The sequence below is a fragment of the Pan paniscus genome, chromosome 13 (genome assembly GCF_029289425.2).
Source record: "Pan paniscus chromosome 13, NHGRI_mPanPan1-v2.0_pri, whole genome shotgun sequence".
In the NCBI taxonomy this organism is placed as follows: Eukaryota; Metazoa; Chordata; class Mammalia; order Primates; family Hominidae; genus Pan; species Pan paniscus.
Window position 1 is genome coordinate 47,440,079 of NC_073262.2, and position 19,042 is coordinate 47,459,120.

Below are 19,042 nucleotides of genomic sequence, written 5' to 3' on the forward strand. Positions count from 1 at the left end.
TTTTAAAGAAGAGAGGAAACGTTTATTGTGTTGAGCAGACCTTATTTTCATTACAGTACCAGAAAGTTCATTCTCAATTCCCTTCGAATGCAGAGATTCTGCAGACATTTAAAAGCCCAATGCTGTTCCCAAGCAAGGGGCAGCACCTGACAACAATGCTGCATTTAATGGAGCAGGATTACAGTAACATTGGATATTCATAAAGAAGATTTTTAAAGTACACAGTTTCCTTAAAAATTATAACATTTTCCCACCTTTATTTTGTTATTACCACGAATAACTGGTTGGTTGGCAAACATGGTACTTGATAATCTTTTGTTGTCAACCTTAAGTTAATGTATTTTGCTTTCTGCTGTTGTTAAGAGACGTTATGCCCATTTCTCTGGAAATCTCAATGGTGACAAGTAAGGCAAGGCATACAATACATTCCTGTCCCACTGCAATCTTCCACAGCTAGCCTCTGCACTGCTGGGTATCTGGGAAAGACTCAGGAGAGGACCTTTTGCTTGCAAATCCTCAAACTCCTGACCTCGGGTGATCCGCCCACCTTGGCCTCCCAAGGTGCTAGGATTACAGGCGTGAGCCACCACGCCCGGCGCTTGCGAATACTGACCACAGAGTTTAACCTTCATGGGCTCCTTCTAGGAAGCAGGCGGCCACTTGCCGCAGACTTTGCAGTTTGTTTTTATAAATTGTCACTGATCAATGACAGCCTGAGGGAATGGGACCCTCTACTCAATTCATTGACTTCCTGCTTTCTACTGCCTCCCAGAAGTGTCATTTCATTTCTGGATATAGAGAAATGAAAGACCAAAGAATGAAATGAGAAATCTGTATCCTCTAGGCATTTCAGGTATATACCCTGAAATATCAATAACCACTGAAGTTCATGATGTCTCATTTGCTTGAATTCAATCAGGTAATTACCAAAATCCTGATTAAGATCTTTCCCTCACTACCTCAAGGCAGAGAAAACATGAACTTAAAAAAGTTATCTTACCAAACTACACACGACAAGCTATATTTGATTAACTCCAATCATCCCACAAAAATGTGCCCATAAAACAAGTACTTAAAAAACTAATTATTAAAATTACACAACAATGGGACAGGCGCGGTGGTTCACGCCTATAATCCCAGCACTTTGGGAGGCCGATGCGGGTGGATCACTTGAGGTCAGGAGTTCGAGACCACCCTGGCCAACATGGCAAAACCCCGTCTCTACTAAAAATACAAAAATTAGCTAGGCATAGTGGCAGGCACCTGTAATCCCAGCTACTCAGGAGGTTGAGTCAGGAGAATCTCTTGAACCCGGGAGGCAGAGGCTGCAGTGAGCTGAGATCGTGCCACTGCACTCCACTCCAGCCTGAGCAACAGAGCGAGATTCTGTCTCAAAAAAAAAAAAAAAGCAAAAATTAGCCAGGTGTGGTGGCGCACACCTGTAATCCCAGCTACTCGGAAGGCTGAGGCAGGAGAATCACCTGAACCCAGGAGGCAGAGGTTGCAGTGAGCCAAGGTCACACCATTGTACTCCAGCCTGGGCAACAAGAGCAAATCTCTGTCTTGAGGGGGAAAAAAAAACACGTAACAATGGAATACATATATTTAAATAACTGTACATAATACACCCTCCATTTTTGTTACCAAGAGAAAGCTTCCATCAGGTAGCTTTACCAATACATTTCCATTCCCATGAAATGCAATACCACAGTACTAATATTCTATTCAGAAAAACAGACTACAATTCCCTTGTAACTCTTTTTCTTTTTCCCTTGTAACTCTTGAGTTCTTTCTTTTAATCACTCAGGCCACATTAGGGAAGGCCATTTTAGAAAAGGACTGCTTTCAAGTATCTAAATATACTTCTGGAGGGCGGGGGAGGAAGGGAGTCATTTTACACTTGTCACTCTCAGGGTGATGTCTGACTGTCCAAGTCACGGGGTCAGTAGGGTAGGTTTCCTGGCTAAAGGAAACTCTGGGAGTTCTTTCCTCCCTACCACCTGGGCCAGTCTCTTCCCACTGTCCCTAGCTCTTGGCCCTCTACTCAGGGACTTGGTCCCCACAATCAGATGAAAACTCATTCAGGCAGAGCCTTGACAAGGTTCAGAACACAAGGGCTTGACCGGACATAGTGGCTCACGCCTGTAATCCCAGCACTTTGGGAGGCCGAGGTGGGCAGATCACCTGAGGTCAGGAGTTTGAGATCAGCCTGGCCAACCAACATGCTAAAACCCCGTCTCTACTAAAAATACAAAAATTAACCAGGCATGGTGGCAGGCGCCTGTAATCCCAGCTACTCAGGAGGCTGAGGCAGGAGAATTGTTTGAACTTGGGAGGCAGAGGTTGAAGTGAGCCAAGATCGCACCACTGCACTCCAGCCTGGGTGACAGAATGAGACTCTCTTAAAAAAAAAAACCCACAAGGGCTTAAGGACAGCAGAGCAAATTAAGCTCCATTTATGGAAACTTTTAATTTTTTTTTTTTTTTTTTTGAGACGGAGTCTCGCTCTATTGCCAGGCTGGAGTGCAGTGACACGATCTCGGCTCACTGCAACCTCCACCTCCCGGGTTCAAGTGATTCTCCTGCCTCAGCCTCCCGAGTAGCTGGGACTACAGGTGTGTGCCACCATGCCCAGCTAATTTTTGTATTTTTAGTAGAGACAGGGTTTCACCATGTTGGCCAGGATGGTCTCTATCTCTTGACCTGGTAATCCGCCTGCCTCGGCTTCCCAAAGTGCTGGGATTACAGGTGTAAGCCACTGTGCCTGACCGGAAACTGTTTCTTAACATACATCATGCACGTAATCTTCGCTCTCCCAAGAGGCTTTCACCCAAGTAGACAGGCAAGCATCTATGTGTTCAATTCGAAATGCAACAATGACAGATGTACAACTTTACCACTCTTAAAGAAACTAACATGCCATCCATTATTCTCCATGTGGGAAACATTCAGTAAACTTCTAAAACCAAACACAGGACTCTGGCATATCCCCACACCCCCAGCAGCAGGCTGTGACAGGCTTTGATCTCAATCAAATGCCACTGTACACAGAACATAAAAACAGGCTCATGATGCTGCATGTCACTCTGACATATCACATTATTTCATATTACTCTGTCACTTACTCAGAAACAAAAGTCTCCACTATGGCATGATTGAGAGAGAAAATAATTCATTTTATACAAATAATAGCTAAGAACAACATACTGTGAACAGTTTCCAGAGTTTGAACATTCAGCACAATCAATTCTTACTTCTTGGGAAAAAAATATCTTACCTATCTTTTCTGTTACAGTATGCCTTCTTGGAGAAAACATTTTAGTGGTAACATCATTTTCTGGGGCATTCGGTTAATTTTGAAAGATGATTATGCCACATGAACCAAAAACAAAAAAAAACAAAAAAAACTGGCAGGAGGAGGAGGGTCCTAGGCCATTCTGGAAGCAAGCTGGGTTTTGCATTATTCAGAGTCAACTATTAAGCTGACTTATGTTAGAATGGTGACAGATAAGAGGCAATGAGTGACACCAGGACATGCACAGCACACAGAGAATATGGTCTACTCTTGTCTTCCCTGCACAGAATAAACATAAGAGGCTTGGTAGAAAGACATGGGGAAAGGTGCTATGGGGGCCAGCATTTGGAAAGCATATATCCCAGTGACTTGAGTATTTCCTGTTCAACCTCCTGGACGACAAACTGGGAAAAGGCACACTTCCGCCCACAGTTGTGGACAGCAGCAGTCACCTGTCTGAATGCTTCATTCAATGTGAAGATGCAGCTTGAACAAAAGTTTCTTTTTGTTTGTTTGTTTTCTGAGATGGAGTCTCGCTCTGTCACCCAGGCTGGAGTGCAGTGGCACGATCTCAGCTCACTGCAACCTCTGCCTCCTGGGTTCAGGCGATTCTCCTGTCTCTGCCTCCCGAGTAGCTGGGAATAGAGGGTGAGCCACCACACCCAGCTAATTTTTGTATTTTTAGTAGAGACGGGGTTTCACCATATTGGCCAGGCTGGTCTTGAACTCCTGACCTCATGATCCGTCCGCCTCAGCCTCCCAAAGTGCTGGGATTACAGGTGTGAGCCACCGCGCCTGGCCGAACAAAAGTTTTTTAATCTTACTGATCCCATCTCTGCAGCTGCTCTGAACAGAGGGGCAGGGTGGGGAAAGTCATGTCACAGACTGCCCACAGCAGCCATTCTGAGGTGCCTTTTCAGTCTCTTACCCTCTTTCGAGCTTTCCTCTTCTTAATTTTTTGTTTTGTTTTCATTGTACTCATTAATCCCCTCCTCAATTTTTAACAGAATTATAAAAGCAAAGTCAAAAGGTCCTTCAGGATGACTGGGAGGCTTCCTAGGCTAACTTTTGCATTTGAAAATGGAAAAAATAAATTACTTGATATTTGTGATAAGACTAAGATTTCTTAAAAAGTCTGCACATCAATATATTACCTGGCTTAGGAGGGTGAGGGCACAGTATCCATCTGCACCCTCTCCTCATATTTTTTAAAAACAGGCAAAATATGTAAGAAAAGGCTGGTGCACGTTGGAAGACAGAGCGTGCCTGTCTATGCCAGTGCTGCTGTGCCCTGCAGCCTGGCAGATGGAGTCGGATGCTGGGGCCTCATGCCCACTTAGGCCAATAACATACTCAAGACTCTACAGCCCGTTCACCAGCAAAGTATGCCCTGAGGGGCAACACTGGCTGTGGAAGTGAAGACACACAAAGCAGGGACTAAAGGCAAATGGGGCTTCACGAGGCAGCGACATGAAGACAGAACTGGTGTGAGCGCCAAAGGCAACCTGCAGGGCTCACATAAAAGGAAAATAGGACAGAAAGCCAGGAGTTCCACAAGCAGAATCATTTCTGGTCTTACATCTGAGGGCATTTGTAGAGAAAAGTCCAGGGCAATGTCCCCTGGGTCTGAGAGAAAAATCCTACGCAAAAGAGGGCAGACAATGTGGTGCTCGTCTTGAGGGAGCCTGACCCTGACCCTGACGGGCTGGATGCGAGAGGGGCTGAGTATGGCTGTATCCAGTAAGGAAACTGGTAGCAGACTTTTCTAGAAGGTGGAAAGAAAAAGCAAAGACTTTCACAGATACAAAAATTGTTTTCAAAACAATTACCTAGAAAGTTCACTGCGGTTGGGTGGGGAATAAGTGTAATATTTTCATTTCAAATGAGCCATGGTGCTACTAATGGATTATAAAAGACGATGGCCAGTTCTGGTCTTCCTTCCCTTCCCATAACCCCCGAACCTTCCTACTCCTGACATTTTCCCTACCCTCACTGCAACCCACCCCCATCCTGACGCAAAATTAATTTGCCCAGCCACTGCACTGAACCAGCCTTGACACACAATTGTTGGTTGGATTTCAATTAAACAATGCACCTAATGTGTTGGAAGAGAAGGTGGGGAGGGCACAAGGATGTTGGCGTAAACCTGGAGGTGTGTGGACCTTGGACAGAGCTTCCACCGGCCAGACCCAGGGCAGGGTGGGCATCTGCAGTGCAGCGCAGGCTGCAGGTAAACTGAGGTAAGGAAGAACATGGTGGCTCTAGCTGGCCCTGCTTTCCGAGAGAGTGCAGCATGTGTGTGCTCTTGGGTGTGGGCACCAAAAAACTCATTTTCTTCCAGTTGCTGCTGCCATTCCACCCTCTGGCTAGAAGAATGCTCTTTACAGAGTCCAAAGGATCAGCCACTTGGTCTTCCTCTGAGGTACAAATCCAGTAGAGCTTTAATCCCAAAGATCCAGTGGCCACCAGAGTACAGAAGTCAGAATCAAATGCTCAGAATCAAAAGGTGTGGCACTCCTGCCCAGCCGGTTTATCAGCAGTTGTATAGACAGATCAGAAAAAACTAGCATTTATTATAAAAACTGTTTTTCAAATGGGGTGATTTCCTGTCCTTCTCCAGAGATCATAATTCTTCACGTTTCTGAGGACCTAAGGAAAAGGAGAACCACAGAAAAGAAAACAGATGATCTTCAAATTACAAACACCACCAAGTGGGCATGTTTCATCACTGGAACCTATTCTTTGTACCTCCACCTCCATCTTATCTCACTTACTAAATCTTTGGGATTTGTGCTTTTGTACTGTATTTTGAAAGCAACAACTAAATTAAAGATTTTTTAAAAACGGAAACTATCTGTAAACCCCACTCCAACTGAATTGTTTTCACAAATACAATATTTACTTTCAGTAAACATTGCATGCATTTTTTTAGTCGGGATTTTTCTTTTATCATTTAATAGCATCTAAACATTTTCTATGTATCAGTGCAGCTCATTCTTGGATGTTTAAACTGTTTTTAATGCTTTTGGCTTATAAGTAATAGTAAAATAAATTTTTTCATGTATACAACTTTGTTTTTTCTGTTGAATTATTTCTTTCAGATATATTCTCAAGAGAGTAGTTCTTGAGGGTATATAAATGCCTTACGGGCTTCTAATGGCAGATGTACTGCTTTGTAACAAGGGCTATTCTAATACACAAAGCTTCATCAAGGTACATCCACAACGGTTTCATCACCGCCTCCCAAACAAATGGCATTATCACTATGTCTGTTTTCTTCCATGTAGCAGACACTAGTGATAGACTGCTTTAATTTGATTACTGTTTCCTCAAATTCATTTATTATTTGTGTTTCCTCTTACTTGAACAGTGTGTCCATATTCTTTGCCCATTTATCTATGGAAATCCTCAGGGTTTTACTGATGAATCGGAATTAATTATTTTTATGGTTACTATATAACCTTCCAGCTGTGATATTTAATATCATAGTACAGTCCGAGGGATGTATAGGCAAATCACCCAAGATCCATGTTCTGGATTTTTTTATTTTGAGACAGGGTCTTGCTTGGTCACAGGTTCTCTCTCTGTTACCTAGGCTGGAGTGCAGTCGCTCACTGCAACCTTGACCTCCAGGCTCAAGCAATCCTCCGACTTCAGCCTCCTGAGAGGCTAGGATTATAGGCATGAGCCACTGTGCCCAGCCACTTTTTTAGAATTAGTCTAAAGCAGAATAAATCTTAAAAATCCAGAGCCCATGTACATACCAAAACATCACTATGGACTCCACAAATATGTACAATTATTACGTGACAATTTAAAAATAAATACATTTAAAATTTTTCTTAAATCTAGAGCCCAACTTATTAATATTTTAAAAAGTCAATTTCGTATTCTAATGATTTTTTCAAGTAGCTATCATTCAAGACACACACAACAGGGAAGACATTAAAGACTTAACACTAAATTAAATACAAGCATTCCATCTCCATCCCAACATGCTTGTTTTAAAGAATACTTTTTTCGGCCAGGCGCAGTGCCTCACGTCTGTAATCCTAGCACTTTGGGAGGCTGAGGCGGGCGGATCACTTGGGTCAGGAGTTTGAGACCAGCCTGGGCAACATGGTGAAACCCTGTCTCTACTAAAACTACAAAAAATAAAAAATAAATAAAATTAAAACATAGCTGGGTGTGGTGGTGCATGCCTGTAATTCCAGCTACTTGGGAGGCTGAGGCATGAGAAACACATGAACCTGGGAGGTGGAGGCTGCAGTGAGCCAAGATCATGCCACTGCACTCCAGCCTGGGCAACAGAGTGAGACTCTGTCTCAAAAAAAAAAAAAAAAAAGGTTCTTCAACTACATATTTGTGTTGATCTAAATTTTTTCATTCACTAGTACACTGACAGATTTAATGAGAAAAAAACAAGGAATCCAAGAAGAACTCTGCAAAAGGTTTGGTTTATGTATCACAAAACTCATGAACCTAAATAACTATAATCACAATTAAAATACCCTTTCTCCCCTCACCAGAAAAACGAGAAAAAAAAAAAACATAGCAATTGCACTAATAAATACTGCTTAGAAGACCAACATAAAAGGAAAATGAAAAATATATACTGGTTGATGTTAGAATGGAAGGATTAATGGGAGATTTTTCTCTTCCTTTTATCCATTATTCTATTGTCTTTACAACAAGCAGAAATCAGAAATGGAAAGAAGTACTGTCCTAAAGCCAACGGTTTGTGCTGACCTTCTCGGCTTGGTTCTTTTGTCTTCTCTTTGTACAGTGCTCCCGTTTCTTTCTCCTTCTGAAAGCGGATCTGTAGCTGTTTGATCTCTTGGTCGTAGTCCTGCCACTCCGGGACAATCCGCACAGCTGCTTCCAGTTTCGGCTCTTTGGTCATCGGATTATTACACTGTGAAACCAAAAGAACACACTTCAGCTGAGTTGAAGAAAGGCTACATAATAGAGAATTCAAAGGTTCTTGGGTTACAAGTCCTAACTGGACAAAAAAACAATAGTAAGGAACCAAATGATATACTACCAGAAGCAATATGGTAGTGGGCTATGTAAAGCTGTATTTACATCTACAAAGAATGTGTGAGTGGCTATTGGAAGGCAGGAAAAGTGAAAGTCCATTTGGAAAAATTACAAGGCACAGAGATAAACTGGAAGCCAAGGAGTGACTCAGTAGATTGTAAGATGTGAAAACAGTCCCATTAATTGCTAAGGGATTTGGTTTCCTAATGTAAGCAGGGAAATAAAACCAGTGAAATATTCTATAAGAATATTTATAAGAATATTCTATAAGAACAGCCCCAACAAACTATATACTTATGCTTACTATACAACAAACTATACTAATTCTATAAGATAAGAATATTTATAAGAATATTCTGTAAGATAAGAATAGCCCCGACAAACTACACAATTACAGAGAAAGTCTAAATAAGAATCTAGGAAATTCTTAAATTTAGGAATCTAAATAAAAATCATTAATCGTGATTCGCTCACACATCCACTGGATGAACATGCAGAAGCACACCACACACGGCTTACCAAATCAATGGTTTTTGCCCTTTTCTTAGAGGCGTCATCACACCACGTTTCACACCAAAGCCATTCTTGAGGGAGGGATTTAATTGGCACCTGATGAATCATGTTATTGGGCAGATCCTGTTTGGTTAAAACAAAATAAAAATAAAATACATGTATCTAAAGTTCTGGCGATATTTATTTATTTATTTATTGAGAGATGGGGTCCCACTCCGTCACCCAGGCTGGAGTGCAGTAGTACGATCTCGGCTCACTGCAGCCTCCACCTCCCAGGTTCAAGAGATTCTCCTGCCTCAGCCTCCTGAGTAGCTGGGACTACAGGGGCCCGCCACCATGCCTGGCCAATTTTTGTATTTTTACTAGAGATGCGTTTTGCCATGTTGCCCCAGGTTGGTCTCAAACTGCTGAGCTCAGGCGATCCACCCACCTTAGCCTCACAAAGTGCTGAGACTATAGGCATGAGCCACTGCACCCAGCCAGTTCGTGTGGAGACAAACGCATAGAACACCAGTGATGTACAGCTGCTCGTTACAGATCACATGCCAATCACAAATGTTTAAAATGGAAAAGGTCCTTACCAATGCCTTAGAGAAGTTATTCAAAACTACACATTTTAGAGGATCCATAAAACATCTATCTGTCCATAATAAGCAACTGAAAAGCTTTGGCTTAAAACTTACAAACAGCCTGCACCTAACCCTCCCTTCATTAGGGCAATCCTAAGAAAAATACTCCTACTGACTTCTGAAAGTCAACTAAATAGAGTGGTGGTTTGTAAATTTTGCAGGCTTCTGTCTAGGAAGTTCTGAATCTACCTTGTCTATTGAGACTTGCTCCCAAATAGATGACATTTTTTCTAGCCAATTCTACCCTATGCTTTAAACCTTTTTCCTGTGGAGTCCTTCTGACTTTGCCACAATAAAATGTCCCATTGTCCTAAGACTTACATGGAACAAGGAAATGTACAGAAATGATTGACTGCGATACTTGTAAAGAATGTTCCACGATGGTACAAAAATAAATAGATGATACGTCTCTACAAAACCCTGCCAACAGACTAAAATTTAAAAATAGCTGCTGAAGTGGGTAGATCGCTTGAGCCCGGGAGTTCCAAGACTGGCCAGGGCAACATGGCATCTCTATAAAAAATACAAAAAATTAGCTGGGCCTGGTGGTGTGAGCCTGTCGTCCCAGCTACTCAGGAGGCTGAGGTGGGAGGATTGCCTGAGCCTGGGAGTTCGAGGCTGCAGTGAGCCATGATCGCATCACTGCACTCCAGCCTGGGTGACAGAGTGAGACCTTGTCTAAAAAAAAAAAAAAAAAAAGGCCAGGCACGGTGGCTCACGCCTGCAATCCCAGCACTTTGGGAGGCCAAGGTGGGTGGATCACCTGAGGTCAGGAGTTCAAGACCAGCCTGGCCAACATGGTGAAACCCTGTCTCAACTAAAAATACAGAAAAATTAGCTGGGTGTGATGGCACGCCCCTGTAATCCCACCTGCTCGGGAGGCTGAGGTTGCAGTGAGCTGAGATTATGCCACTGCACTCCAGCCTGGGCTACAAGAACAAAGCTCCATCTCCAAAAAAAAAAAAAAAAGAGAAACAAATACTGTTGGGTGATACCATTTTTGAACTCAAATTATTCCCCAAAATAATTCTGCAAAAACAACGCCTGACACACTACAGAAGATAAACAAATATGTGATAGACAGTATGAACAAAAGAATAACAGAAATAATACAACAGAATCACATCCATAGTAGCTCCATAAATTAGAAGACACCAGGTATTACACAAATTTTAAAGTAAGTAGAGCCGGGCACTGTGGCTCATGATTGTAATCCCGGCACTTTGGGAGGCCAAAGCGGGCGGATCACTTGAGGTCAGGAGTTCGAGACCAGCCTGGCCAACATGGTGAAACCCTGTCTCTACCGAAAATACAAAAATTAGCCAGGAGTGGTGGTGCGTGCCTGTAATCCTAGTTACTCAGGAGGCTGAGGCAGGAGAATCACTTGAACCCGGGAGGTGGAGGTTGCAGTGAGTGCAACCCAGAGCATGCCACTGCACTCCAGCCTGGGAAACAGAGTGAGATTCTGTCTCAAAACAAACAAACAAAAAAGTTTACCTTTTATTATTCCATTGAGATAGAGGAGAAGAAAATGAGCAAATCAAACTAGTGTTTATGGATACATGCTTAAACAGTAAATCTATAAAGAAACAAAAATGATTACCATAAAAGTCGTGATGCTAGACACTTTTGTTAGGGAGGAAGGATGGCTTCTGGGATGCTGATAATGTTCTAGTTCTTGAACTAGGTTGTGGTATCTGGGTATTTGCGTCATAATAATTCCTGGATGTATGTGAATATGTATGTATGTTTTTTGTATACTTTTCTTTATGGATGCTACATATCACAATAAAGGTTTAAAAACATTTAAGTAGACTTAAGCAAAATAAAATGCTTAAAATATGTGAAATACGTATCCAAAACCCTTAAACTACAATCTCACCTCTGAAAAATGCTTAACATTAACAAACAGTAATTTAGCTAGCCTTGAAACACATCATGGTTTCTGACATAGAAAAAGGGGAAGCTGTGATACTATACTGTGATTCTATACTACGAATCCTGAGCTATTTAGTTCCTACAGCAGAAAAACAAACTGACCCTAGTAGGTAGAGAAACAAACCTATGAGATTAGTTTGAGTACAAAATACAAAGATATGCTAATGGTTCAGAGAGGCAGCATTCTCCTTCCATCTCTCTCCCCAGCCAGCATCAAATCTATGACATTTTTCATGGTGATATGTCTTGAGGGCAGATAAAAATCTCTCTCTCAAACACACACACACACACACACACACACACACACACACACACACACCCCATAAAAAAACAAGACGCCATCCTGTGAGGAGAGGACTGAAGACACAAGTAATACTTCATTTTCTGATGCAACACTGTATACCCGTCACTCACAGTTAACCATAAAAAATGGACACTTACTTGATCAAGATTTGAAAGGCTGTTAGGGTCCTGACTCAGACCTTGGTACTGTCCCCTGAGTCTGTCACCAGCAGCTATTTTCCTAAACTTCTTCAGATCCACAACATATAGTGCACTGAATAAAGAAGACCCGCTTGTTACAACCAACCACAGATTACGACAGGAAAACTAAACCCAGTGAATAATGGAACAGGCCACTAGCCAAATATTCTGGCTTTTCTTTGAAAAGGTATGCTGCAGCCCTACAGTGGAGTTAAAGTGTGCTACTTTAAAGATCTCTAAGAAAGTCACTGCAAAATCTATACTGTGCTATGCTTTTGTTACTGTTCTGTATTTGCCATCCGAAAGAAATAATCTCAGACCAAAGATTTCTAGCATATGCGGCAGTAACAAAAGCCATAGTAACTGATAAACAACCATTATTCAATGATATCCTGATGATGTCTTCAATGTTACAGGGGGGGAAAAACCCCAGAGTGTTACAGTCCTTACAGTTCTTTTGGACCAGGAATGTAAAGAATGAAGCCACCATCACTAAACCCCAGCAGTCATCTCTGCATGTGCTGCTTCCTACACGTTCCTCTTCCCTGCACATCTTCAAATCACACTTTTCGCAGAGAAGAGAATGGAGTGCTCATTAGAAATGTAACAACACACACACTGTTTGACTTAAAGGTCTACCTCTAGGAATTTATCTCACAAATATATGAGATACGAAAAATTATTTAGTAGATTATTCATTGCAACATTGTAGGTCACAGGAAAAACTATAAATAACACTCACACACTGGAATAATGTGCAGCTATGAAAAGGAATCAGGTCTCTCTCTATTCACTGAGAAGATGTATATGACATTAAGTAAAAAAAAAAAAAAAAAAAAGCCAAGTTACAAAATGTATAAATAGGTAGCATATTTTGTGTAAAAAAAAAAAAAGAATACACATTCACAGCTGTTTCTGTAAGAATTAAGAAAATCTGGAAGGATAGACAGTCAATAAGTTGGGAGGTTATCTGCTGTGAGAACAGGAACTGAGTAGGAAAGAGAGAGACAGGATTAGGAAGTTTTTTTTACACTGTATTTTTTTTTTTTTTTTTTTTGAGATGGAATCTCACTCCATCACCCAGGCTGGAGTGCAGCGGCGTGATCTCAGCTCACTGCCACCTCTGCCTCCTGGGTTCAAGTGATTCTCCTGCCTTAGCCTCCCGAGTAGCTGGGATTACAGGCACCCACCACCATGCCCAGCTAATTTTTGTATTTTTAGTAGAGACGGGGTTTCGCCATGTTGGCCAGGCTGGTCTTGAACTCCTGACCTCAGGTGATCCACCTGCCTTGGCAACCCAAAGTGCTGGGATTAAGGCATGAGCCACTGCACCCAGCCACTGTGTATTTTTTATCATTTTTATTTTTCAACCATACCAATGTATTACCTATTCACAATTTTAACCACACAAAATCAATTTTAAGGAAAACCCCATAACAGAGTTAGGAGTGCTTCTTTTCAGTACCTGATATGATACTTTCGCCCGGCTAAATGACTGGCCCAGTACCCTGACTTCCAGAACCTGTAGCCGTCCATTTCTCTTCGGCTGTCACAGAAAGGAGTGTAACCATAAGGAGCACCATCCAAATTGAAATCTCTTAACTCTTTCAGATCTGTTCGTACAATCTGGAGAATATCAAAAGTCATTTGTTAAGCAACCATGCAGACAGCTCTAATGCGGTTTCCTTCAGATACAGAGTGGCTCGCTTAAGGCAGCATGGAAGGCTGCTCCGTGGTTAGTGGCACAGGCACTAGGGCAGATGCACTTTGATTTCTTCACTTATTACCTGGTTGACTCACTAACATGTAAGACACTTAGCAAGGTGTGTGGGAGTAGGAATAAAACAAATTTCAATTGCTTAGCCTTTCTGTGCCTCAGTTTCTTCATCTGTAAAATGGAGATAATGACAGTACCTATGTCACAGGGTTGTTGGGAGGATTATGTAAGTTAACATATGGATGGACAGATGTAGAATAATGCCTTGCCCATCGTAAGTACTCAACAAGGATTAAATGTGGCTATGCTACAATCAGGAAGGCACACTTCAGGCTAAGCCAGTGGAAGAGAATTCCAAAGAGGTGAGTGAAGTCTCTGTCCCAGTGACTTTCACACACATTACATCCTTCCACTCAGGTGGCTGACCTGGGTTTCCGCCCGCTCGGGCTGAAGTGGAAGGCTGTGGGCAGAAGTACACTTATGCTGTTTGAGTTTGTATGCTCTAAAATCACATGTTCCCTTTCATTAAGTCAAACCCTGACGGCCGGAAGAATATCCGGAGGTTCCCTACTGCCAAAGCCATGTATCCACTTAAGCTTCGTCTATTACCCATGACAGTAACTCCTATCTTTTGGGCAGATAATTAGAGATGATGGCAAGCACTGCTAAATGTTAATTTTCTAATTTTTAGTTTTCATGTTAAATGAATTAAGTCAGATACAAAACTGTACACATTATGTTATCACAATGATGTTAAAAAGACAGAGAAAAAGATGTAAAGGAGATAAGCTAAATGCAAATTTAGAAAGTGATGACATCTATGTGATACATATTTTCATATTTTCTAAATGTAAAATAAGCATGTCCTTTTCCATAAGTGGAAAAAACAGCATTTAAAAAGAAGCAATTTGTTGCTTTTAATACAAACTGTCAAAACTTGGCCTTTAAGGGCCTACCTGATCAGCATCCACAAACAGGAACTTGTCAACAACTAGTGGGAAAAGTACATCCAGGAAGAGGATCTTGTAACCCCAGATGATACGCTGTTTTTCAGTCTGTTGATGAAGCCACCGGGGCCATTTGTACTGAACAAGCTCATACTGGAAATTGTATTCATTTGCCATGTAAGGTATAAACTCCTATTTTTAGACATGGGAACAACAAATCATCATTTCTTCTGATTAAGAAAACTGCTTTCATAATGTAAGCCAACCACCATGACACAGGACAAATAAAACACATTTACCAAAACAGCGGTCTTACAAAAAGACTGGCCCTGACCCACTCATGACTACATAGAAGAACAGATATAAACCTCTGTCAAATCCCCGTTTCTTTATGACTTCTGGTCACCACATAAAACGACAGAATGTTCAAGAGAAGGATTTTAGATGTATATCCCTCTGTGTGTGTTTTTACAGCACATGAACTTTAAGTCCATTTGTCTAAACTTGATTTCAGTAAGGCATTTACTGAGCTTGATGACAAGACTTCCTCAAGGCCAGATCTAACCCAGGGAATAACACTGCAAAGCCAGAACTCTGGACAAATGTGTTGCCCTTTTTGAATAAGTCTTTCAGATTCTAAGTACAAGCACCTTTAGGCGCCAGCAGTAAAGTGCTTATCAAGGAGAATGGTTATTGAATATATTAAAAGTCACTTAGTAAATTCTACAAGAAAAAAAAAGGATGCAAATAAATCAACTTAGATGACAAATACTGACTGATATAAGTAATGCAGAAAACATTCCAAGTACGTGTTTTGTTTTGCACAGAGGAAGCACTACTTCCATACATCATCTAGGAGTGGTTCATGCTAACACCAATCATTCTCTTCAATGTAAACCATCGCTGTGCTTTCTAAATTAAAGCAAGCATGCAGGCTTCAGAGGAAGGAAACGTTATCTCAGTAAGACACTGCTCCTAATAACAACAACAAAAGACTCTCCTACTATATTATCCAAGTTTTTAAACACAATTTAACTGTTTCCTTCAAATAGACCAATCTGGAAGAATAATCAAAATAAAAATACGCAACCAAATTAGGGTATCTTAGTAAATGGAAAATTTGCTAAAGTATACAGATAAAACAAAAGTCATGAAAAATAAACAGTAAATATCTCCTTAATAAGAATGTTTTCCCTTTCTCTGTGAAACAAACCTTAAATGTGGGGGACAAGTAATTCTTCAAGAACCAGAATTTCACAGGAGTCTTGGTATTCTTCAGCACGGATAGCATCATTATGCTGCCAAACAAAAGCAGGTAATTAATAACAGCTTTCCAATGTTATTTAACCTCAACATTATGTAGAGTCAATCACGAGACACCTAAATGCTCTTTATGGCAGAGCTAACTAATGGCTCAATTAGGCCGAGGGAGACGCTCAGTGATGGAAAATGAAAAATTGTACTTACTCCAACTTATGAAGTTATCACTAAAGAGAAGGGGCATTCCTCACCTATAAAACTACACTTAACTGACAGAGGCAAATGTTTTAATTCTGTTACACCTCTAAATAAACTGCTTCATGAACTGATATATTAGTTATGGTCCAGATGAACCCTGGAAATTGGGGTAACTGACATCACTCTCCAAAACTCCTATCACATGACATCAGCATCTGGTGCTAAGGGAAGAATGTGTAACCACAGCGCCTCCTGCAGCCTACACAGAGGCCCTGCTTCAGAGAGGAAGGCTACCAGCTCTGGCCTCCTTACTCAGAAAACAAACCCACATTTTTGAATGGAGGAATTTAACCAAATTCGGTTGTTATTATTGTCACTATTTTAGGTAGGATATTATTTCTTGGAAATAAGAGGTCTAAAAATGAGACAAATGACATTTTGATTTTCTATACTAGATCTGTAGTGAAAAATTAAGAGTGAACAGAGCCCTGGCAATGAGAAAAGTGACTCTCAGGCCTTCCTGACAGTGCCTCTGGTGACCACTACATCAGGCAGCCCTAGCCCGTGGCCTCTTCTGGCTCTAGCTCTGTGACCTTAGACAAGTCCCTTCACACTCGGGGCCTCAGCCTGTTTATAAAATAGAAGTGTTCACATGTAAAAACTAAGGTCTCTCCTGGCTCTAAAATCCTGTGAATCTTTAGAAGGCAGTGAAGTATTCCACGGTTCTGTTCTCATTCTATTCTCTATGTCAACCTCCTAATCTCTGGGTTAAGCAATGTTTGGCAGGCAGTAAACAGTACAGTCTATGAATGTGTACAGTGACGTTAAAGGGCTGCAGCCTTGTAATATCCAGAAGCACTCACTACATAGTTCAACTTCACAGAGACAGCGGGATCAAAACAAATCCAATGATAAATGGCAAGCCAGTCACAATGCTCAGAGTGCTTCAAAGACACAGGAGTATAATGAGCAGAATCCCACAAAACCTTTCCTCTCTAAATAAGAACACTGACCAATTCATTCATATATAATGAAATAATCAACAAGACTGACCGAAGAAATCTTTCGTAGAGATGACCAGATGCAACGGAGAAAATATTAATTATGTCATCTTTATCTTGCTTCACTTCCTCAGTCTTCTGTCCTCCTGTAAAGCCCCTATAACAATAAGGGTAAAAAAAAGACCACTTGAAACACTGGTACAGATAGATACACAGCCTTTGAAAGTAAGAGGAAAGAGACTGCGCTTCCCATCCTTCCCTAGCGGGTGAGCTGCAGCAGGAGTGGTTATGAAGCTTCCCTCACACCCTGGAGAGACCACAAGACTGACAAAACCAACCTATGGGAAAACAAAAAGAACGTTCACTCTCCGACAGTGTTGTTTTAGGAAGAGACTGAACACAGGCTGCACCAGAATGCAACTTACACAACGGGAAGTAAACTGAGCAGGGAGCAGTCAAATTTCCAAATAGCAGGTACAGGCAATGAGAGTCACAAAGTATGGAGCAGAAGTAACTTCCCCACTAGGAGACATGAACCTCTTTTGGATTAATCGAGTAGAAAATACTCATCTATGCCAAATATAAGTGTGAGATGTAGCTGCACAAAGTAGAATGTGAAAGGCCCAGACAGAATCACAAGATGCAAAAAGGAGGGATGGATGGTGCTTATATCTCAGTTTTTCCTTAAAAACATAACTCTTACAATGTCAACTTACCATCTGAAGGAATCCCAAAATCCAGATTCATTCTCACTCGTTCCATCACTCAGCAAGTCTTCGTTCACCATATCTGCCTTCTTCTGAACCTGCAATCAAATGTGATAAACCTTACTACCAGTATGTCTCATAGGCATAAAACTGCCTCTCACTGGAAAAACACTGTGAGCCTGTCATCAATAGGGAATTATCAATCAATTCTCTCACAAACAGGCACAACCCCACCCAGAGTCTAGAAGGATTCAATAGAAGTATCTTCACCAGGACATTCACATCATAATCTTATGTGAGGAGACAGCAACCTCTTTTAATTAGATGTACCCCATTTTCAGCTTGCAACATAGGCAAAGAGCCGCAAACTCAACTGTGCAGTGAAACCAGAAGCACGATTCAATGAGTCAACAGCTAGTTCCAGGGAAGAGTGTGGCTGCTGGGGGCTCTAGCTGTTGGGAGGGAGGTATTTCATGTTATGACCAGTTTTCAGGATTCACTAGCACAAACAGGGGTTTCTTCTTGGCAGCACAGTGACCATTTTTCTGCTCAACAATGGATGGCCTATTTTAGGTTTCACTGTGTGTAATGATTCTTTCTTCCAGAATATACTGTACTTGAATTTAAGGCACTAAGAGCTTCAACATTCAGAGAATGGAAAGTACAAGTCAAAAGAAATTAAATAGGACTATCATTTTATTATTGTTGAAAATTTCCATTGCCAGTTCCCCCAATATTGAGAAAAGAATCATCAACAACACTATGAATTGTGGCTATATAAACAACATAGCATCTATGAGAATATTTTATATAAGATGGGACATGTTCTGCACACCGAGATTACCCAAAAGGTACAATCTTTCAGTTGAGGGAAGCCACAAACTCACAATTACAAAGACATTTTGCCTTAAAGCAGTATCCCTATAATTGCCACAGCAAATTCCAAAGAGACTCTTGGGCTGGTTCCAAGATACATATTTTTAAATAACAGCTGTCCAATAACAGAATGCCACTACTTTTACCAAACTCACCTTCACTTTAATAATTTTGCTTTTGAAGTTGTTGAGGACGATAACCACCTCATCAGCATCAGGGGGAGAATCGGTGCCATCGTGGCTTTGCGAGAAAAGAAAGATCAATATTACAAGGCACAATTCTCAAAAGGCAGCAAATGCTCTCAGAGCATCTGAGTCCATCATCCTTCTCATAAAGGAGTTTTCCAGATCCAGCTATCTTCTTGCTCCTTAAGCTCCTTCGAGCTGCACAGAAGCACGTGTTGAAATCTCTCTTTATATAAGGTGCATGCCCAAAACT

At 41.4% G+C, this 19,042-nt stretch overlaps 1 protein-coding gene across 7 annotated transcripts in view; it reads right to left on the reverse strand.

The window, feature by feature from the left end:
* The window catches only part of UGGT1 (UDP-glucose glycoprotein glucosyltransferase 1), a 106,914-nt gene continuing 87,872 nt past the window's right edge, over window positions 1-19,042 (reverse strand). For all 7 annotated transcript variants that reach the window (XM_008953589.3, XM_003828247.4, XM_055108560.2 and 4 more), the window contains 10 exons: window positions 18,760-18,844; window positions 17,738-17,826; window positions 17,074-17,178; window positions 15,776-15,860; window positions 14,572-14,754; window positions 13,364-13,524; window positions 11,857-11,971; window positions 8,855-8,971; window positions 8,045-8,210; window positions 1-5,944 (listed from right to left, as the gene is read on the reverse strand). In XM_008953589.3, the coding sequence (XP_008951837.1) occupies window positions 5,919-5,944; window positions 8,045-8,210; window positions 8,855-8,971; window positions 11,857-11,971; window positions 13,364-13,524; window positions 14,572-14,754; window positions 15,776-15,860; window positions 17,074-17,178; window positions 17,738-17,826; window positions 18,760-18,844 (1,132 nt within the window). In that variant the 3' untranslated portion in view covers window positions 1-5,918. The remainder of the gene's footprint in view (window positions 5,945-8,044; window positions 8,211-8,854; window positions 8,972-11,856; window positions 11,972-13,363; window positions 13,525-14,571; window positions 14,755-15,775; window positions 15,861-17,073; window positions 17,179-17,737; window positions 17,827-18,759; window positions 18,845-19,042) is intronic.